The sequence below is a fragment of the Triticum urartu genome, chromosome 6, assembly GCF_003073215.2.
Source record: "Triticum urartu cultivar G1812 chromosome 6, Tu2.1, whole genome shotgun sequence".
In the NCBI taxonomy this organism is placed as follows: Eukaryota; Viridiplantae; Streptophyta; class Magnoliopsida; order Poales; family Poaceae; genus Triticum; species Triticum urartu.
The window spans coordinates 378589059-378612458 of NC_053027.1; the positions used below are offsets into that span (position 1 = coordinate 378589059).

At 43.8% G+C, this 23400-nt stretch overlaps 1 protein-coding gene across 1 annotated transcript; it reads left to right on the forward strand.

Moving 5' to 3' along the window:
• Positions 1 to 286: 286 nt before the first annotated feature.
• Positions 287 to 5894, forward strand: LOC125513600. Its single transcript, XM_048678746.1, has 8 exons — positions 287 to 479; positions 1036 to 1143; positions 1624 to 1761; positions 1890 to 2021; positions 2108 to 2224; positions 2854 to 2959; positions 3046 to 3103; positions 3221 to 5894. Exons 1-8 carry the CDS (start codon positions 359 to 361, stop codon positions 4634 to 4636), a joined length of 2196 nt encoding a protein of 731 aa, XP_048534703.1. The 5' UTR covers positions 287 to 358; the 3' UTR covers positions 4637 to 5894.
• The last annotated feature ends 17506 nt before the right edge of the window (positions 5895 to 23400 follow it).

Consider the following 23400-nt stretch of genomic DNA (forward strand, 5'->3'; position numbering starts at 1 on the left):
AACCAGATCGGTAGTTCCCCATCAAATCTTCCTGGGCATAAGTCTCTTCTCACTATTTGTAATACGCTGAGCGAACCGAGAAAGTGCCGTTCTTATTTAAGTGACATGCTATATAATCCTCTGTACATTGGATGCACTATGTTGAAGGGCAAAAAGTGTTTGGATCACACGGTTTAGACGCTGCATTTTGATGCACGCGGTTGGAGTTGCCCTTACCATGTGGGCATTCGCAAAAAGCAAAAATAAACTTTCCACGTGGGTTCCACTTGTCAGTTGACCACACGCGAGAACCGAACGCGCAAACTTCCTGCGCCCGAGTGTTGGCGCGCACCCACCCAAGCGGCGGCGGCGGCGAGCGATGGATCGCCCCCAGCTCCGGAACCCTAGCAGCCGCCCTCTTAAGCCGCTGCGGCCACCGCGAGGCTCGGCCGCCCAGCCCCCGCCAGCGTCGAGGCCTCCCCCCAAGCCCTCCTCTCCAGGCTCGTCTCCCTCGCCTCCACCGCTGTTACGATTCTTGTATTACCCCTCGAGTTCTTGAAACCAAGATTGATGCAGAAGTTCAAGTCTTGTGGGTTGAGTTGGGATTTTTGGGGGTTCAGGAAGACGCCTCGGAGTTAAATCTGCCGTTCGATTCTAATTGGATTGGAATGCCTATCCTGCGTTTCCCCCGCAAAGAAAAACAGAAGAGTTCGTGGCATTTTGGGGAGAGTTGGGATCATTTCACTCTCGATTTAGTAGGATCTGGTATCTGTTTAAAGGCCGTGCGCTTCCGTTCCCTAGCTACATGCTGACGTTTTCCATGCGTTCCTTGTGGTTCTTGAGTGGCATGTTCGGTTTCTGCGAGGTCATGGGGTTTTAGGATCTTCTTTTTACTTCTTTGAATTTTGTCTGTACAGCTCTGGTATTGCGAAATCTTGCTAAGTGACCCTTAAGTACCAACATGTTGGTCATTGCAGCCTTTCTTGAGTGAGAGTTTCATCCTGTAAATCATTCTGTATTTCTGGCTTCATGCAATGATTCACTATCTAATGGCAGATGGAAGGCCAAGAAAAAAGGTTCGATTTGCAAGTGAAGCTGGTAGTCATCACATGCATGCGAGACAGGATGCTAACACAAGCAAAGCTGAGAAAACTAAGCCCCAAGGTGCCTCTAGTCTCACTGTAACTCCTGTCTTTCTTAACAGTACTGAATTTATGCATTAGTACTCTTTTAGACGCTATATGTTTCTGCATCTTGCAATTCTGTAATCACAGCTTAAAGGGGCGTTGTGCCACAACTATAATCTGGTAACATTAATTCTTTTCTTATGTGTCAACCTGTTTGCTTATTGGAATTCCTAGTCAAAGGTTCAATATGCTCTAAATTCAAAAGGATGCTTGCAATGTACCTGTTAGATTGTTCGAGCCATGCGATATTTAATTTTCTGTTGGAAGGATCAATGTTTGGCTGGGAACAACCCACCTGATGACTTGTATTCAAACATTCAAATTTGCAAAATACACAGAATCAGACAATCTAGTCTGCCTAAGAAGATTGGAGTAACAGAAAATAAAAATAAACAGCAATAGTAATAAATGATGTGTGTTATTTGACACTCCTATTTGGGCATCACTTCCTATGCAGGTTCCGATGCGAAAACTACCGAACTCAAATTCTTTAAGAAATTGTGGGAGCAGTCAGGATGTAGATCCCGTTCCCTCAGACAACCTCATCAAAACATTGTGCCAAGCATCTCCAAGCAAAAAGAGGGTGATAGAATGGGTTTGTAATTTTGTATCCACTCTTGCTGTCCTATAGTATCATTCTCTTTGATTCTTCTTGCTTCATACATTAAAAGGAGCTGCAATGCATCAGTCCTATGAACTTCTTCGTTCTTTCTGCACTTGTAGAACCACAGAACATGACGTCGCACAAGAAGTTCCCTGCGCAGAATGTTACTCTGTGTCCTGATGAGACCCCAGCCACACCCTCAAACAATGAAATCTCTGATGAGCAAGTGGAAGTGCAAGCCTCACATTCTGGTCCGGTTTTCTTTCTCTGACCCCTTCTTTTAATTATGAGTGATATGTCGTTAGACTCTTCTCACTATTGATCCTCTTCTCTGCAGAATATCACAATCATGATACACCTCAGTTAAAACCATGTGATATCCTGCCAATGGGTCATGTTTTCACACCCACGATTCAGACACCATTTGAAATCGCAGGGATTTCAAGAAATACCGGTGAGCACATGCTCATTACTCGATACAAATGTTTAGTGCAATCACTACTTTACTGCTTTGTTATCAAAAGAAATACTACATACTGCTGAAAGTTTTGCTGTATACAGTAGTCAACCTTTCTGGTAACTTTACAGTTATACTAAAGGCTTTGTTGTTGTTCTTGTACAGTTATATGACATATGGCATGGTTGAAACTTTATTTAACATGGTTGCAATGGGAGTGAACAAACTAAAGATGTACTACTAGTACTAAAACTAAAATAGATGCGAATGTAATAATATCATGCCTTTAATCATGGTATTTTATTAGTCTTGGATGCTCTTTTTCCTTGCTAGCTAGCGGATATCTGTTTTTGAAATGTACATAATTTTTCCTTGCATGATGCTGATATGTGTCCTGCAATCGTTCCCTGCTACAAGCACATGTTACTGATTAGATACATCACCTTGTTGAGATGATGATTCACCGTATCTAAATTCTGCAATTCCCAAGTTCTGAAAATCTTTTGTAAGGTTGTGCCCATGAGATCATATGTTGTTAGCAGTGTATTTCTAGCAAATTTAAAATTGCTACATTCAGATGAGATGCTAATCCCATTATGTTTCCACTTCTCGTGTACCGGTAATAGACGCAGAACCTGGGAGTGGACGCATGTTTTCAGAAAAGAGAAGAAAATTATTAAAGCTAGCTGCAAAAACTGTGTCAATGGAAAGTTCTGAGTTGTTGCGAAAAAGGTTGTTATTATATTATTGAATAATTCAATTATTTTTTATATTTTCATGTACTCTAATATTGTTGGTGCGGTGATTGAACTTTTCAGATCAGATTTTTTTGCTGATATCTTGCAAAGGTTAGGCGCCAACGACATAATAAGAGAGGTATTCTTTGCTGAGCCCCTCTAGTTTGAACACTTATAGTTACAAATGTATCATCACCTACTTAAAAGTTCTGTTATCTAGTTGGTTTACCTCTGACAGCTACCTAATGCAATGCAGCATCATAAAGAGCCCATGAGACAGAGGGAAATGGTTCACAGACGTGCTCATTCTGATCCCAAAGGTCATTTTGAAAACATGCTTGATTATGGGGGTGATTTCAAATCATCAAGTAAACTGATATTGGGCAAAGAGTCATCCTCATATGCAAGTGACGAATCACGTCAATTCTTAGCGTTGCCATGGGTAGACGATCAGGGTCTTCCAAGTTTTCTTGATTGGAAAGACGATTTATCTTGTGTGGACAATGGAGCACATGAGAGCATGTCATTACCATCAGCATATTCTACAAAACTTTCAAGTTCTGATTGGAAAAGGGACACTGTTCACAACCAGGTCTCCAACTTGTTGCTAGAGGATGTTCAACACCTCACCAAAGGCAAATTAGCTTCGGGTAATGAATTGGGCTGCAATATTCAATCTGAGCCATATGATCATGATGAATGGGATCCAATGCTGTTGCTAGCAGTCACTGAACCATTTCCAAATCGATTGTCCTTCCCCTGTCAGATCAGAGAGCAGTCTGTGGTGTCGCGTGCAATATCAGATACTTCATGGCAACCTGAGTTTTCCAGATCCCTAGAGCATTGTACTTCTAAGTCGCTTGGACTGGAGGTGGATGGCTTGATTGAGGCAGGATTGTTTGATGATTCTGATGCTGGACTTCAATCTGCATTTGATCAGTCACATGAGAAATGCACTTCAGGATTTTTAGGCCTTAGAAACGGAATTCTTGATAATAATGGTTTTAGCAGTATCTCCAACTTCCATGTTAGTCAGAGCAAGAGCATTGTGTTGAATCCAGACCGAAGTTGCCTGAATTCCATATGTTCAACTTCAGATTACCCTTTTGAGCAGCGGTCAAAGAGCTTTTGTGACTCTGCTGTCCCTATATCCTGTATGGATGGAATGGTGGAGAGACATTTGACAGAGGCAGAGTTGTTTGATGATCCTGATACTGGGCTTGTACAGGGACTGGATCAGCTACCTTTGAAATTCACTGCTTCAAGTTTTCCCAAGTATACGTCTGGAATTCTTGATCATCATCATGACCCAAAGGACTGCTACAGCATTTTGCGCATGGATGCAAATGAGACTTGTTTGGATTCCTTATCCTCATATTCAGAGCGTTCTTGTAAGCAAAACTGGGAAAGCTTATGTGATTTCTCCACAGAATTGCGGTCATCATCACATCATGTCAAATCTCGTGGTGGTAATTTGGAAGGTATGTTTGGTTTCTCGTCGAATGGAAGTATTTGCAATGATTTTGAAGATGACAACAGTATGACGCTAGTCGAAGGCAACACCAAGAGCTGCTTGTTTGGTACATCGGATCTTGCATTATTTGGTTCTTGCTCTACTAGAGATAGCATCAGCGAGACTCCCATGTTATCTTTTGATGGTGTAAGGTGGTAGCTCTGCACTCCATTGTTCCTTGAAGTGCTATCTGTTTCTGTGTAGACTGACCCTGGTAGTGGACGATAAATTCCACTGGACGCAACTGCATGCTTTATGGCCCTGGCTGAGTCAAGTCGACCCCTCCAAACCTTGGGGCAAATTTTCCAATCAAGGTGAATAAGTGTGGTGCTGGCTTTGTGCATGCAGCTTCGCTGACTGTTGGTGATGGAACGCCTGCGCGGTTATGAACAGATAGATCGCAGGTCAGTCCATAGCCGAGCTGGCACCTACAGTTCTTTCCGTGGTCAGGGTCGTGAACTCTTAGCAGAGGTCACTTTCTGATGCCATCCTCAACAGCCGCTGGACCAGATACATTGCTGGAACTCTGAATGTGCAAGACATTGTGGAGTTTCTCCATCCTGTGGAAATCAGCGACACCCGGTCCATCTACCCTGGCATCGAAGACCAGTTTATCTGGAATTTATCTGACTAAGGTTCCTATTCAGCTAAATGAGCATAAATGCCCTCTTCGGGTGTACTTCTGAGTCAACACTTCGGGACGGATGGGCTCCGTTGAAAGGTCTTATTCTTGGTTGGTGCAGCAAACAGATATTGGATGGCAGATCATCTCAAACGCCGTGGTCTGGTCGCTGCCCCCTTCGCGATCAGACAACTGAAACACTGTCAGACATGCTAACTGAATGTCCATTTGTAAGACAGGTCTGGCATGAGGTCCTCTCGCCCTTGTCGCTGCAGGCCACTGGTCGGCAGTCGGGTAAAACTTGCAACTCCTGGTTTGAGCAAGCTGCAACATGCGCAGGGGAAGGCAAATTGAGAGGTGCACGATCACTCAACATCCTCCTGACTATGTGGCGAGCTGAGAAACGACTGTGGTCTTGAACAACATCTTGCAGCCGAATCGATCATGGTGGAGGTGGAGCAGTGGAAGCTGGCTGGAGCGAAGGCTCCATGTGTATAGTTCTTTTCTCTTCTTTGTTTGTCTTTGGTTTTGCGACTTTGCGTAGACTAGGCTTGCTCACGTTTTTTGCAGTTTTTTAGCTCCGGTTTTTATTTATACCATTGATCCAATGAGATGTGCTTGAACTGATGTTATGAAGTTTGTAAATATTGCCAGAAAATGTATATATTTGATTTGCCTACTGGGTTTGTTGTTGATGTTAGACTAGGGTGATGATGTGAAAACAAAGGCAGGGAGCTGAATGAGAGAGATGCTGCATGTATAGACAAGCTCAATAAACAATCCATTTCATCCTTTTCATATTACCTTTGTTGATTGAAAAGTGTTAGTCTCAGCATGCACGCGTACTCCAGCTTTGTCTACTGTGAGAAAGTACTGTGCAGTACACATATATAATTCCTCCAAACAAAAGCTCGCATCACATTTCACATGTTTAGCGGCAAAAGGCTTGGGAAATTGATCTTGGCACTTTGGAGAGTCTTTGACCGCCAACTTGTCGGCTTCCTTTAGCCACCATAATATAGTACAACAAAACCAAAATACCCAAAGCTTTGATCAATCAACATGCCATGCCATCCATACATCTCATCCTCTGCACACCTGAGTTCACGGACGCTTTTCTTGGAAGTATCTACACCTGAGTACTTTGTGTTGTTGCTCTCCAGCTCCAGGGCCCCTGTTTTTTTTTCTTTCTAAAAAACAAAAACAATTCTGCGCGGACCAAACAAACACCAGAGCATATCGTGGCAAGAAGCGCTTGTGTAACACAATGAGCCATCTTTTTTTTAACACAGTAAACATGAGCATCTCATCAAGTACAAGGTGTAACTGTCATCTGAAATGAAGTGAAAGTTAATGCATCGTATTTAAGTATTTTGAGATTGTTTGGTTTTCGTAAGATGATTTATGTGTCGATAGGAGGAGTAGTGATTGTTATCTGAAACGTGGTAGGGAAAGGAGCTCTCCACTCGACATGCTTGTGAGTTTCCGTGACAACAGTACGTCGACCTCGACCCCGAAGCCGTGCTGCCGGCCGGCGCGTCGCAGACCGTACGTCGTGGTTTGTTTGAGGATTTGGATGTCACGGCACGGGTTCAGGTTTCAAAAACCTGATGCTCCTTTCTAGAAGCATTCTCGGCAGAAAACCACGTAAATAATGCACTGCTTTTCCGGTGCTCGTAATCCTCTCGCGTAGATTGTTCCTCGCCTCGCCTCATTTTGAGTGCTCTTCTCCGAGTGCGGGAACAGCAAATACAATAACCAATCAACGCTAAGAAACTTTAGCCATGGCAGACTTGCTGCGACAAAGTTTGCGCTCCTCGTTGCTTCTCACGAACCTGTCGCAGGTACGCTGAAAATGAGGTGGATTGAGGAGAGGACCTGAGCGGATGCTATGAGACCGACCACCAGGAATCATGGCGCGGGGGCTCAAAGCGGGTGCCTTTACCGTACCAACAGGAGGCAAACGATGTGCGTGATGAAAGCAAACCATCACTTGAACGTTGGCTATTGTGAGAGTTTCTACAACCGGACTTTACAAATCCGGCACCCATACGACTGCGGGCAGCGTCGGAGGATCCCTCATTTGGGCAGCCATATATTCACACATCTCAAATACGAATCTTTAAATTCATACAATTCATGCACGTCAATCATTTGATACAAATCATCCCAATTCAACAATTGAAACAAATACGATAAAGCAAAATAAATTATAATTCAACAATCAGGACATGCAAAAAAAAATCAATGTCGGAGCGTGCCGGATCACTTGCCAGACGCCATCCATGCAGCCTGCATCCGGGCCGCATGCTTCGCCCGCATCCTTGCCGATGTTGCCGTAGCCGCTCTCGCCGTCTTGTTCTCCCTACGGTCGTTGATCTCCTTTTTCTTCTTTTCCACAAACCACTTCTTTGCATGCTCATCTCAGAGGTTTTCGTCTAACAACATTATCTTCGCATCCTTCACGTCCCGTATGATTTGCAACCTCTCCTTCTCAAGTTCAATCTCTTCAAATGTCTCAGCCTTCTCGAGATCCCATTTGATCGCGGCCTCTTACTTCTTCAACTCAATTTTCTTCCTCTCAATTTCTAGCTTCTTCTTCGCCCTCTTTCGGTCTCATTCTGTCCTCTCCTTTTGCACATCCAACATGAGCTTGTACTTCTTCTCTTTCTTGTTCTCCCTCATAAAAAAATGCCCATCCATATGGAGGGCATTTTTGTAGCCACGGCGTCACGGGAGGCCCTTGCCTTCTCGCACTTGCTTCCCATGACTTGTCGATTATTCTTTTGTGCGGTGGCTCTTCCATTCTCCACTCATCTTCGTCTTCTTGGTCCAACCCAATTGATCGGTGGGAGTTTGAGCCATCATTCGTCTTCTCGCTGGTCTTGAGATCGTCCACAAGTTGTGTTCCCTTTGGTTGTCGTTCAATATCACCCAACCATGGCTAAAACCAAATGACTTCTTCTCGATACATAGTGGTTGTCACCATCGTCTAGCAAACAAAATATGTATAAGCATGAGTATGCAACAATAACAAGCATATGCAAATGATGACAAGATGAAATAAATTATCTTACGTGAGTTGCCACACCCATCCCACTTTGAGGGCGGCCAGTCACTTGTGAGTAGTAGCTGACGTACTTGTTCACTTCCGCTTGAATGATCCTCTATCGACGTTGGAGAGATGCCACATTGCAGTTGGTGACGATAGGATGCAGCTCCATATATTGCTTTTGTTCATGATATTCCTTCCAAACCTTCTCCCAGTACTTGTTCCCCTTTTGCTCTATGCCGCATATTGGATCCATTTTTGTGGCCAATCAAGCTTTACCAAATAAGATATCCTCAAAAGTTGAGAATGCTGGACCTCTTGCCTTTGCTGTCTTTGCCTTCTTCTTCTTCTTGTTGTTGTTGCTCGGATTGTGATTTGATGTTGTCCCAACTTCAAATGAAGGGCCGGTTGGATCCCCTAGTTCGTAGTCCATTGGGGTCGGATCTTGATTATCACTGATCATGTCTGACACGATCAACTCCTAAATAATCATGGTTTCAAAGAATTCATTATGTCCAAAATGAACTAGCGGTATATGCAAAACTCTGAACTTGGCATATGCAAAGTTGATCGGACAGGAGCAACAAGTGTTGGGGAACGTAGTAATTTCAAAAAAATTCCTACGCACACGCAAGATCATGGTGATGCATAGTAACGAGAGGGGAGAGTGTGATCTACGTACCCTTGTAGACCGACAGCGGAAGCGTTAGCACAACGCGGTTGATGTAGTCGTACGTCTTCACGGCCCGACCAATCAAGCACCGAAACTACGGCACCTCCGAGTTCTAGCACACGTTCAGCTCGATGACGATCCCCGGACTCCGATCCAGCAAAGTGTCGGGGAAGAGTTCCGTCAGCACGACGGCGTGGTGACGATCTTGATGTACTACCGTCGCAGGGCTTCGCCTAAGCACCGCTACAATATTATCGAGGATTATGGTGGAAGGGGGCACCGCACACGGCTAAGAATATGATCACGTGGATCAACTTGTGTGTCTAGAGGTGCCCCCTGCCCCCGTATATAAAGGAGTGGAGGAGGGGAGGGCCGGCCCTCTCTATGGCGCGCCCTAGGGGAGTCCTACTCCCACCGGGAGTAGGATTCCCCCTTTCCTAGTCCAACTAGGAGTCCTTCCATGTAGTAGGAGTAGGAGACAAGGAAGGGGAAGAGGGAAGAGAAGGAAGGAGGGGGCGCAGCCCCTCCCCCTAGTCCAATTCGGACTAGGCCTTGGGGGGGGGCCTGCCTCTCCCTCTCCCCTAAAGCCCAATAAGGCCCATATACTTCTTCTCCCGTTTCCCGTAACTCCCCAGTACTCCGAAAAATACCCGAACCACTCGGAACCTTTCCGATATCCGAATATAGTCGTCCAATATATCGATCTTTACGTCTCGACCATTTCGAGACTCCTCGTCATGTCCCCGATCTCATCCGGAACTCCGAACTCCTTCGGTACATCAAAACTCATAAACTCATAATATAACTGTCATCAAAACCTTAAGCGTGCGGACCCTACAGGTTCGAGAACAATGTAGACATGACCGAGACACGTCTCCGGTCAATAACCAATAGCGGAACCTGGATGCTCATATTGGCTCCTACATATTCTACGAAGATCTTTATTGGTCAGACCGCATAACAACATATGTTGTTCCTTTTGTCATTGGTATGTTACTTGCCCGAGATTCGATCGTCGGTATCTCAATACCTAGTTCAATCTCGTTACCGGCAAGTCTCTTTACTCGTTCCGTAATACATCATCTCGCAACTAACTCATTAGTTGCAATGCTTGCAAGGCTTATGTGATGTGCATTACCGAGAGGGCCCAGAGATACCTCTCCGACAATCGGAGTGACAAATCCTAATCTCGAAATACGCCAACCCAACATGTACCTTTGGAGACACCTGTAGAGCACCTTTATAATCACCCAGTTACGTTGTGACGTTTGGTAGCACACAAAGTGTTCCTCCGGTAAACGGGAGTTGCATAATCTCATAGTCATAGGAACATGTATAAGTCATGAAGAAAGCAATAGCAACATACTAAACGATCGAGTGCTAAGCTAACGGAATGGGTCAAGTCAATCACATCATTCTCCTAATGATGTGATCCTGTTAATCAAATAACAACTCTTTGTCTATGGTTAGGAAACATAACCATTTTTGATTAACGAGCTAGTCAAGTAGAGGCATACTAGTGACACACTGTTTGTCTATGTATTCACACATGTATTATGTTTCCGGTTAATACAATTCTAGCATGAATAATAAACATTTATCATGAAATAAGGAAGTAAATAATAACTTTATTATTGCCTCTAGGGCATATTTCCTTCAGTCTCCCACTTGCACTAGAGTCAATAATCTAGTTCACATCGCCATGTGATCTAACATCAATAGTTCACATCTTTATGTGGTTAACACCCATAGTTCACATCGATATGTGACCAACACCCAAAGGGTTTACTAGAGTCAGTAATCTAGTTCACATTGCTATGTGATTAACACCCAAAGAGTACTAAGGTGTGATCATGTTTTTCCTGTGAGAGAAGTTTAGTCAACGGGTCTGCCATATTCAGATCCGTAAGTATTTTGCAATTTTCTATGTCTACAATGCTCTGCACGGAGCTACTTTAGCTAATTGCTCCCACTTTCAATATGTATCCAGATGAAGACTAAGAGTCATCCGGATCAGTGCCAAAACTTGTATCGACGTAACCCTTTTACGAGGAACCTTTTGTCACCTCCATAATCGAGAAACATATCCTTATTCCACTAAGGATAATTTTGACCGCTGTCCAGTGATCTACTCCTAGATCACTATTGTACTCCCTTGCCAAAATTAGTGTAGGGTATACAATAGGTCTGGTACACAACATGGCATACTTTATAGAACCTATGGCCAAGGCATAGGCAATGACTTTTATTCTCATTCTATTTTGTGCCGTGGTCGGGCTTTGAGTCTTACTCAATTTCACACCTTGTAACACAGGCAAGAATTCTTTCTTTGACTATTCCATTTTGAACTACTTCAAAATCTTGTCAAGGTATGTACTCATTGAAAAAAACTTATCAAGCGTCTTGATCTATCTCTATAGATCTTGATGCTCAATATGTAAGCAGCTTCACCGAGGTTTTCTTAAAAAAATCCTTTCAAACACTCATTTATGCTTTGCAGAATAACTCTACATTATTTCCGATCAACAATATGTCATCCACATATACTTATCAGAAATGATGTAGTGCTCCCACTCACTTTCTTGTAAATACAGGCTTCACCGCAAGTCTGTATAAAACTATATTCTTTGATCAACTTATCAAAGCGTATATCCCAACTCCGAGATGCTTGCACCAGTCCATAGATGGATCGCTGGAGCTTGCATATTTTGTTAGCACCTTTAGGATTGACAAAACCTTCTGGTTGCATCATATACAACTCTTCTTTAAATCCGTTAAGGAATGTAGTTTTGTTTATCCATTTGCCAGATTTCATGAAAATGCGGCAATTGCTAACATGATTTGGATAGACTTAAGCATCGCTACGAGTGAGAAAATTTCATCGTAGTCAACACCTTGAACTTTGTCAAAAACCTTTTTCGACAAGTCTTGCTTTGTAGATAGTAACACTACTATCAGCGTCTGTCTTCCTATTGAAGATCCATTTATTTTCTATGGCTTGCCGATCATCGGGCAAATCCATCAAAATCCATACTTTCTTCTCATACATGGATCATATCTCAGATTTCATGGCTTCAAACCATTTCGCGGAATCTGGGCTTATCATCGCTTCCTCATAGTTTGCAAGTTTGTCATGGTCTAGTAACATGACTTCCAGAACAGGATTACCGTACCACTCTGGTGCGGATCTCACTCTGGTTTACCTACGAGATTCGGTAGTAACTTGATATGAAGTTACATGATCATCATCATTAGCTTCCTCACTAATTGGTGTAGTAGTCACAAGAACAGATTTCTGTGATGAACTACTTTCCAATAAGGGAGCAGGTACAGTTACCTCATCAAGTTCTACTTCCCTCCCACTCACTTCTTTCGAGAGAAACTCCTTCTCTAGAAAGGATCCATTCTTAGCAACGAATGTCTTGCCTTCGGATCTGTGATAGAATGTGTACCCAACATTTTCTTTTGGGTATCCTATGAAGACGCACTTCTCCGATTTGGGTTTGAGCTTATCAGGTTGAAACTTTTTCACATAAGCATTGCAACCTCAAACTTTAAGAAACGACAGCTTAGGTTTCTTGCCAAACCATAGTTCATACGGTGTCGTCTCAACGGATTTAGATAGTGCCCTATTTAACGTGAATGCAGCTGTCTCTAATGCATAACCCCAAAACGATAGTGGTAGATCGGTAAGAGACATCATAGATCGCACCATATCTAATAAAGTACGGTTATGACGTTCGGACACACCATTACATTGTGGTGTTCCAAGTGGCGTGAGTAGTGAAACTATTTCACATTGTTTTAATTGAAGACCAAACTCGTAACTCAAATATTTGTCTTCGCGATCAGATCGTAGAAACCTTATTTTCTTGTCACAATGATTTTCCACTTCACCCTGAAATTATTTGAACTTCTCAAATGTTTCAGACTTATGTTTCATCAAGTAGATATACTCATATCTGCTCAAATCATCTGTGAAGGTCAGAAAATAATGATACCCGCCGCGAGCCTCAACACTCATTGGACTGCATACATCAGTATGTATTATTTCCAATCAAGTTTGTTGCTCGCTCCATTGTTCCGGAGAACGGAGTCTTAGTCATGTTGCCCATGAGGCATGGTTCGCAAGTACCAAGTGATTCATAATTAAGTGGTTCCAAAAGTCCATCAGTATGGAGTTTCTTCACGCGCTTTACACCGATATGACCTAAATGGAAGTGCCACAAATAAGTTGCACTATAATTATTAACTTTGCATCTTTTGGTTTCAATATTATGAATATGTGTAACACTATGATCGAGATCCAACGAACTATTTTCATTGGGTGTATCACCATCGAAGGTTTTATTCATGAAAACAGAACAACAATTATTCTCTGACTTTAATGAATAACCGTATTGCAATAAACATGATCAAATCATATTCATGCTCAATGCAAACACCAAATAACACTTATTTAGTTTCAACACTAATCCTGAAAGTATAGGAAGTGTGCGATGATGATCATATCAATCTTGGAACTACTTCCAACATACATCGTCCCCTCACCCTTTACTAGTTTCTGTTTATTCTGCAACTCCCGTTTTGAGTTACTACTCTTAGCAACTGAACCAGTATCAAATGCCGAGGGGTTGCTATAAACACTAGTAAAGTACACATCAATAACACGTATATCCAATATACCTTTGTTTACCTTGCCATCCTTCTTATCCGCCAAATACTTGGGGCAGTTCCACTTCCAGTGACCAGTCCCTTTGCAGTAGAAGCACTTAGTCTCAGGCTTAGGATCAGACTTGGGCTTCTTCACTTGAGCAGCAACTTGCTTGCCGCTCTTCTTGAAGTTCCCATTCTTCCCTTTGCCCTTTTTCTTGAAACTAGTGGTCTTGTCAACCATCAACACTTGATGTTTTTCTTGATTTCTACCTTCGTTGATTTCAGCATCACGAAGAGCTTGGGAGTTGTTTCCGTTATCCCTTGCATATTATAGTTCATCACGAAGTTCTACTAACTTGGTGATGGTGACTAGAGAATTCTGTCAATCACTATCTTATCTGGAAGGTTAACTCCCACTTGATTCAAGCGATTGTAGTACTCAGACAATCTGAGCACATGCTCACTAGTTGAGCGATTCTCCTCCATCTTTTAGCTATAGAACTTGTTGGAGACTTCATATCTCTCAACTCGGGTATTTGCTTGGAATATTAACTTCAACTCCTGGAACATCTCATATGGTCCATGACGTTCAAAACGTCTTTGAAGTCCCGATTCTAAGCCATTAAGCATGGTGCACTAAACTATCAAGTAGTCATCATATTGAGCTAGCCAAACGTTCATAACGTCTGCATCTGCTCCTGTAATAGATCTGTCACCTAGCGGTGCATCAAGGACATAAGTTTTCTATGCAGCAATGAGGATAAACCTCAGATCACGGATCCAATCCGCATCATTGCTACTAACATCTTTCAACACAATTTTCTCTAGGAACATATCAAAATAAACACAGGGAAGCAACAACGCGAGCTATTGATCTACAACATAATTTGCAAAATACTACCAGGACTAAGTTCTTGATAAATTTAAGTTCAATTAATCATATTACTTAAGAACTCCCACTTAGATAGACATCCCTCTAATCCTCTAAGTGATCACGTGATCCAAATCAACTAAACCATGTCCGATCATCACGTGAGATGGAGCAGTTTCATTGGTGAACATCACTATGTTGATCATATCTACTATATGATTCATGCTCGACCTTTCGGTCTCCATGTTCCGAGGCCATATCTGTATATGCTTGGCTCGTCAAGTATAACCTGAGTATTTCGCGTGTGCAACTGTTTTGCACCCGTTGTATTTGAACGTAGAGCCTATCACACCCGATCATCACGTGGTATCTCAGCACGAAGAACTTTCGCAACGGTGCATACTCAGGGAGAACACTTCTTAATAATTAGTGAGAGATCATCTTATAATGCTACCGTCAATCAAAGAAAGATAAGATGCATAAAAGATAAACATTACATGCAATCAATATAAGTGATATGATATGGCCATCATCATCTTGTGCTTGTGATCTCCATCTTCGAAGCACCGTCGTGATCACCATCGTCACCGGCGCGACACCTTGATCTCCATCGTAGCATCGTTGTCGTCTCGCCAATCTTTATGCTTCCACGACTATCGCTACCGCTTAGTGATAAAGTAAAGCATTACAGCGCGATTGCATTGCATACAATAAAGCGACAACTATATGGCTCCTGCCAGTTGACGATAACTCGGTTACAAAACATGATCATACAATAAAATTTAGCATCATGTCTTGACCATATCACATCACAACATGCCCTGCAAAAACAAGTTAGACGTCCTCTACTTTGTTGTTGCAAGTTTTACATGGCTGCTACGGGCTTAAGCAAGAACCAATCTTACCTACGCATCAAAACCACAACGATAGTTTGTCAAGTTGGTGCTATTTTAACCTTCGCAAGGACCGGGCGTAGCCACACTCGGTTCAACTAAAGTTGGAGAAACTGTCACCCGCTAGCCACCTTTGTGCAAAGCACGTCGGGAGAACCGGTCTCGCGTAAGCGTACGCGTAATGTCGGTCCGGGCCGCTTCGTCCAACAATACCGCCGAACCAAAGTATGACATGCTGGTAAGCAGTATGACTTATATCGCCCACAACTCACTTGTGTTCTACTCGTGCATATAACATCAACACATAAAACCTAGGCTCTGATACCACTGTTGGGTTTCGTAGTAATTTCAAAAAAATTCCTACGCACACGCAAGATCATGGTGATGTATAGCAACGAGAGGGGAGAGTGTGATCTACGTACCCTTGTAGATCGACAATGGAAGCGTTAACTTGGTTGATGTAGTCGTACGTCTTCATGGCCCGACCGATCAAGCACCGAAACTACGGCACCTCCGAGTTCTAGCACACGTTCAGCTCGATGACGATCCCCAGACTTCGATCCAGCAAAGTGTCGGGGAAGAGTTCCGTCAGCACAACGGCGTGGTGACGATCTTGATGTACTACCATCGCAGGGCTTCGCCTAAGCACCGCTACAATATTATCGAGGACTATGGTGGAAGGGGGCACCACACACGGCTAAGAATATGATCACGTGGATCAACTTGTGTCTCTAGGGGTGCCCCTTGTCTCCGTATATAAAGGCTTAAAGTAGGGGGCCGGCCGGCCATCATAGGGCGCGCCAGGAGGAGTCCTACTCCCTCCGGGAGTAGGACTCCCCCCTTTCCTAGTTGGAATAGGATTCGTGAAGGGGGAAAGAGAGAGAGAAGGAAGGGGGCGCCGGCCCCCTCTCTCCTTGTCCTATTCGGACTAAGGGGGGGAGGGGCGTGCGTCCCATCCCTGGCCACCTCTCCTATCTCCCACTAAGGCCCACTAAGGCCCATATACCTCCCGGGGGGTTCCGGTAACCTCCCGGTAATCCGGTAAAATCCCGATTTCACCCGGAACGCTTCCGATATCCAAATATAGGCTTCCAATATATCAATCTTTATGCCTCGACCATTTCGAGACTCCTCGTCATGTCCGTGATCACATCCGGGACTCCGAAAAAACTTCGGTACATCAAAATGCATAAACTCATAATATAACTATCATCGTAACCTTAAGCGTGCGGACCCTACGGGTTCGAGAACAATGTAGACATGACCGAGACACGTCTCCGGTCAATAACCAATAGCGGAACCTGGATGCTCATATTGGCTCCTACATATTCTACGAAGATCTTTTATCGGTCAGACCGCATAACAACATACGTTGTTCCCTTTGTCATCGGTATGTTACTTGCCCGAGATTCGATCGTCGGTATCCAATACCTAGTTCAATCTCGTTACCGGCAAGTCTCTTTACTCGTTCCGTAATACATCATCCTGCAGCTAACTCATTAGTTGCAATGCTTGCAAGGCTTTAAGTGATGTGCATTACCAAGAGGGCCCAGAGATACCTTTCCGACAATCGGAGTGACAAATCCTAATCTCGAAATACGCCAACCCAACATGTACCTTTGGAGACACCTGTAGAGCTCCTTTATAATCACCCAGTTACGTTGTGACGTTTGGTAGCACACAAAGTGTTCCTCCGGCAAACGGGAGTTGCATAATCTCATAGTCATAGGAACATGTATAAGTCATGAAGAAAGCAATAGCAACATACTAAACGATCGGGTGCTAAGCTAATGGAATGGGTCATGTCAATCAGATCATTCACCTAATGATGTGATCCCATCAATCAAATAACAACTCTTTGTCCATGGTTAGGAAACATAACCATCTTTGATTAACGAGCTAGTCAAGTAGAGGCATACTAGTGACATTCTGTTTGTCTATGTATTCACACATGTATTATGTTTCCGGTTAATACAATTCTAGCATGAATAATAAACATTTATCATGATATAAGGAAATAAATAATAACTTTATTATTGCCTCTAGGGCATATTTCCTTCACCCACTTCTAAAACGATTTTCGAAAAGATTTGCCCTTTTCTTCGACCTTCTTCCGTTCATCCTTCTATTTGCTCGTGTTGCCATGCGCCCTCTATTTGCTTGCATCTTCGCTTGCTAAAAATCTATTGATATGGATCCTCATCCACTTGCTAATATTTTTAAAATATCAAATTATGATGAACCAATTTCTAGTGAGTTGATTGCACCGGATTACCTTTATGAGGTTTTGCTTGAAATTTGTGAATCTGAAAATTGTGAAGAAGTGTTGAAAGAAGAAATTTATGAAGTGAGTCATGATAGCTCCTTTAATGAAAAGCATGATTGCAATGATATTATTATAAATATTATTAATGTCAATTGTGTTAATGATATGCAAAACCCTAAGCTTGGGGATGCTAGTTTTTCTATGTCCACTACTTGTTGCAATGATAATGATTGGGGTGATTCTTCTTATAATCTTGAAAATTTATTTAAGCCCCATGATGAATATGAGATTGATAATAATGTTTGCAATAATACTGAAAGTGGGTTTGGAAGAGTGTCAACTTTAGATCCCACATATTTGGATAATGTTCAATCTTATGAAGTTTATGATAAAAGTGGGTTTGGAGAGGTCATGAATTTAGTTAATGATATTCCCACTATTTTGGCAGAGTGTCAACTTTGCATGCATGTGGATCATGTAGAGAAAATTTTATATGATGGCTATATTGTTGAATTTGAATATGATCCCACATGTAATTATTATGAGAGAGGAAAATATGGTTGTAGAAATTTTCATGTTACTAAATTACCTCTCGCGTAGTCACAATTTTTTTACTATTAAGACAGTAGGAAAGGCTCCTAGTGCATGTGTATTAATGTAATGGTATAGTACAATTTACATGGTGAAACGTTACACAGGGGAAAGAACTAGAGTTGTAGAGCTATCAACTAATGTATGGAATATAGGAGGGCAGTAATAAACTGCACTTTGGAGTGTTGCACCCTATATTTAAGATTGGAGAAGTCAGACTTGAATCTTTGTTTCTAGGCTGCTATAGTAGGTTTCACTGAAGGAAATATACCCTAGAGGCAATAATAAAGTTGTTATTTATACTTCCTTATATCATGATAAATGTTTATTATTAATGCTAGAATTGTATTAATCGGAAACTTAGTACATGTGTGAATACATAGACAAACAGAGTGTCACTAGTATGCCTCTACTTGATTAGCTCGTTAATCAAAGATGGTTAAGTTTCCTAACCATATACATGAGTTGTCATTTGATGAACGGGATCACATCATTAGAGAATGATGTGATTGACTTGACCCATCCATTAGCTTAGCACTATGATCGTTTAGATTATTGCTATTGCTTTCTCCATAACTTATACATGTTCCTATGACTATGAGATTATGCAACTCCCGAATACCGGAGTGTAAGAGCATGTTTATCCCTTAGTAGTTTTGGTGATTGATGACAATGCTTTTGCGGACTAATCGTGTGCAATGAGCATTTCAGATATACCGTGTCTAAGTACAAGACGATTTGGTACCCCTTGGAGCTTATCGAAGACGGCGTTTCTCTACATTTCTTTTCGGTGGACTTGAGTCGTAGGAAAGCCGTACTATTAAGAGGGGGTCCGCATTGGAAAGGTTTGGGTGGAATCAACACGTACACGTCTGCTCCTTTTTGCACCACCTTTCCTTTGGCTCTTTGGAGCATCCTCCGTCTCTCCACGTCTTTGCAAAATGAAGGACTCCTGTTGTTGCTGTTATGGGGCATGCGGTAGTACTGTTCTTCGGAGCGGTAGTACCGCGGGGCCTTGCGGTAGTACCGGCCATAGACACGGTAGTACCGCGGGTACTCACGGTAGTACCGCTCCTTGGGAGCAGTAGTACCGTGGCCTCTGTCCAGGCTCAGCCGCTCGAGCGGTTGTAGGGGAGGATGTAATTTTTTTACATCTGCGCCCTACGCGGTAGTACCGCCCCATGGGTGCGGTAGTACCGTGAGCCCTAGCCTGGCACAACAACATGACCAGAAGTAGGGGCGGATTGTAACGCCCCGAGACCGATGTGCCAGGTGTCCTCCAGTTTTTTGTTGTTGTTGCCTTGTCATTGCTTGTGTGTCATGCATTGCATATCATGTCATCATGTGCATTTCATTTGCATACGTGTTCATCTCATGCATCCGAACATTTTCCCCGTTGTCCGTTTTGCATTCCGGCGCTCCTATGTCACCCGGTGTCCCTTTCTACCTATTTTCGTGTGCGGGTGTTAAACGTTCTCGGATTGGACTGAGACTTGCCAAGCGGCCTTGGTTTACTACCGGTAGACCGCCTGTCAAGTTTCATACCATTTGGACTTCGTTTGATACTCCAAAGGTTAACCGAGGGACCGAAAAGGCCTCGTGTGTGTTGCAGCCCAACACCCCTCCAAAGTGGTCCAAAACCCACCTAAACCCCCTCCATCATCTAGATCGTTCAATCACGATCGCGTGGCCGAAATCGCACCTCTTTTGGACTCTCCTAGCTCCCTCTACCTATATATATGTGATCCCCTCCGAAATTTTCGCGTAGTCTAACCCTAGATCCAACTCCCTCCGCGCCGCCGGACATGTCCGTCCACGCCGGACATGGCCGCCGCCTCCAGCCACGTCGCCCGGCCAATCGCATCGCGACACTTCAGCTCCGCCGCTCCCTCGTCCAACTGCGGCGTGCCACTTGGCGCCCCACCGCCCCACGCCTCCCACCGCCCCGCGAGGCCCATGTCTGGCCCGCGGGGCCCGTCTTCCTCGCCGCCGCCCGAGGTGCTCCGCGCCGCCGCCCGAGAAGTCCGCGCGCCCAACGTCGCCGTCCTTCATCACCGCCCTTCACCGGGGATCGCCGCCGCATGCCACCTCGTCGGCGCTGGCCGCCGCGCGCCGCCGCCCGCCGGCGACCCGCGTCCTCGTCGCCGGCGCAACCACCGCCGCCGCCGTGCCTGGATCCGGCACCGGCCGGCCGGACCTCGCCGGCACCAACCTCCACTCCGGCCGGCTTCATCCTCGCTCCACCTCGCCGCCCCTCCTCTCCGGCATCTACAGGAACTCTGACAGCCTTAGTTTCCGCGCCCGATCTGGATCCAGATCCAGATCCACCTCGGTTGACTTCCCCCCCCCCGAAACCCTAGTTTATTTGCATACTTTGACGCATCATAACTTCATCATCGTGGCTCCGATTCATGCGTGTAGCATATCAAAATGTTCGTCTTGACAAGTACATCATTTCATCTCATTGCATCATTTTCATTTGAGCTCATCTTGATGCCCGAAATGCTGTTGGAAGAGGCCTATGTGATGATAGTTTCAGATCTGTTTCAGCAAATGCACTTTTGTCATTTTTGCCATGATTAATGTGTGTATGCTATGATCCTGAGCTCTACATGTGTTTTGTAGAATGCCATGCCATCTTTACAGGGGTGTATGCCATGTATTTTTGTGATCTTTGTGGTGACTAGCACAAGCATGCAAAGTAGCTTACTCAATTATGTTGATTTCAGGGACTTAGAATTTCACTAAGTCCTTGCCCTGTCCTTATTTTTATGCCATATGTTCAGGTTGTTTCCTAGTGATCCATGCCTCTTTTGAGCATGATTAGTAAGGATGTTTTGTAGATATTGTGGTGCTCTATCCATCCATGTCTTTGTTTGCAATTATGGAGCACCCTAGCTTGGGTCAATCGAGCTCTACTTTTGCTATAAAATGTTCCTGGAAGATTGTTAACATGTTTAGCAATTTTGCCGAGCTTATTATTGTTGATACGTGCATGCTATGATGTTGTTCTTGCCATGTTTAGCTTCTATGCCATGTCTATTTGCTGGGTGTATGCTTAGTTTGTCATGCAATGCCTCGTAGTGAGTGCATCGAGCTTGTAAACATGTCTACTTGTTATCTGTTTTTGCATGCTCCAGTTTTTCACCAAGTCTGAATCTGTTTATGTTTTTGCTATGTTCACATGCTTGCAATTGTATTTTCTGATCCCTTTTTGGCTTATGGTCACTAAGGGACTTTTGTTATATGCTTTGAGTATCTTCATGCCATGCTTTGCTTTGCCTTGATATGCATGTAGTTATCATGCTCTAAACTTTGCTTCCTGATGATAAATTCCTGACGTGCTTCACTAAGTCTGAAACCTGTTATCTTTTGCACTTTTGCCATGCTTGTTTGAACCTGTTATTGAGTGAATTAGCCATAGCTCAGTGTTCATCTTTTGTCAAGAATCATGAGTGGATACCTGCCATGTATTTTGTTGCCATGTTTGAGTGCAGTAGCTTATTTTTCTTGATGCATTTAGATGGCCAATTCTTGTTTATCGCAGACCGGTGCCCTATTTGTTTTGCTTGCCATTTCCAAACCGTGCATCTGATTCCGGTGGTCTTTATATCGATTTCGACCGAAATCAACTCCTCTTTCCAGTGGCACTCTTGGATTTCCAAGTTGAGGCCAGGATCAATCATTCCTTTCCAAATCATGCATATGCATCACATACCGCATCCCGCATATCATGCCATGTTCATGTGTTGGTTGTTTAATATGTTGTGTGCTTCTTTCCGGTGTTGCTTCTTCGGGTTGGTTCCGATAATGTCACGTTTGTGAGGATTCGTTCGACTTCGTCCGTTTGTCTTCTTCATGGACTCGTTCTTCTTCCTTGCGGGATCTCAGGCAAGATGACCATACCCTCGAAATCACTTATATCTTTGCTTGCTAGTTGCTCGCTCTTTTGCTATGCCTATGCTGCGATACCTACCACTTGCTTATCATGCTTCCCATATTGTTAAGCCAAGCCTCTAAGCCACCTTTTCCTAGCAAACCGTTGTTTGGCTATGTTACCGCTTTGCTCAGCCCTTCTTATAGCGTTGTTAGTTGCAGGTGAAGATTGGAGCTTGTTCCATGTTGGAACATGGATATTTTGTTGGGATATCACAATATCTCTTATTTAATTAATGCATCTATATACTTGGTAAAGGGTGGAAGGCTCGGCCTTATGCTTGGTGTTTTGTTCCACTCTTGCCGCCCTAGTTTCCGTCATATCGGTGTTATGTTCCCGGATTTTGCGTTCCTTACACAGTTGGGTTATAATGGAAACCCCTTGACAATTCGCCTTGAATAAAACTCCTCCAGCAAGGCCCAACATTGGTTTTACCATTCGCCACCTAGCCTTTTCTTTCCCTTGGGTTCTGCAGACTCAAGGGTCATCTTTATTTAAACCCCCGGGCCAGTGCTCCTTTGAGTGTTGGTCCAACCTGTCAGCTGCCGGTGGCCACCATGGGCAACTCTAGGCTGGCCTACCGGAACCTTGGACAATCCGGTGTGCCCTGAGAATGAGATATGTGCAGCTCCTATCGGGATTTGTCGGCACATTCGGGTGGCTTTGCTGGACTTGTTTTACCATTGTCGAGGATTTCTTGTAACCGGGATGCCGAGTTTGATCGGATTGTCTTGGGAGAAGGAATATCCTTCGTTGACCGTGAGAGCTTGTGATGGGCTAAGTTGGGACACCCCTGCAGGGTTTTGAACTTTCAAAAGCCGTGCCCCTGGTTATGGGCAGATGGGAATTTGTTAATGTCCGGTTGTAGAAAACCTGAAGTTGATCTTAATTAAAATACATCAACCGCGTGTGTAGCCGTGATGGTCTCTTTCCGGCGGAGTCCGGGAAGTGAACACGGTGTTGGAGTTATGCTTGACGTAGTTTGTTCTAGGATCACTTCTTGATCATAGCTTCTCGACCGTGCTTTTGCCTTCTCTTCTCACTCTCATTTGCGTTGTTAGCCACCATATATGCTAGTCGCTTGCTGCAGCTCCACCTCATACCTTTTCCCTACCTATAAGATTAAATAGTCTTGATCACGAGGGTGTGAGATTACTGAGTCCCCGTGAGTCACAGATACTTCCAAAACCAGATTGTAGGTGCCGATGAAACCGTGCAGGTGACGCAACCAAGCTCAAGGAGGAGCTCAATGAAGACCTTGTCCTTTGTGTTGTATCGTCTAGTTGATCAGTAGTGGAGCCCTATTGGGGTCGATCGGGGATCTGTGTAGCATTTGGGGTATTCTTCTTTTATTTTGGTTCC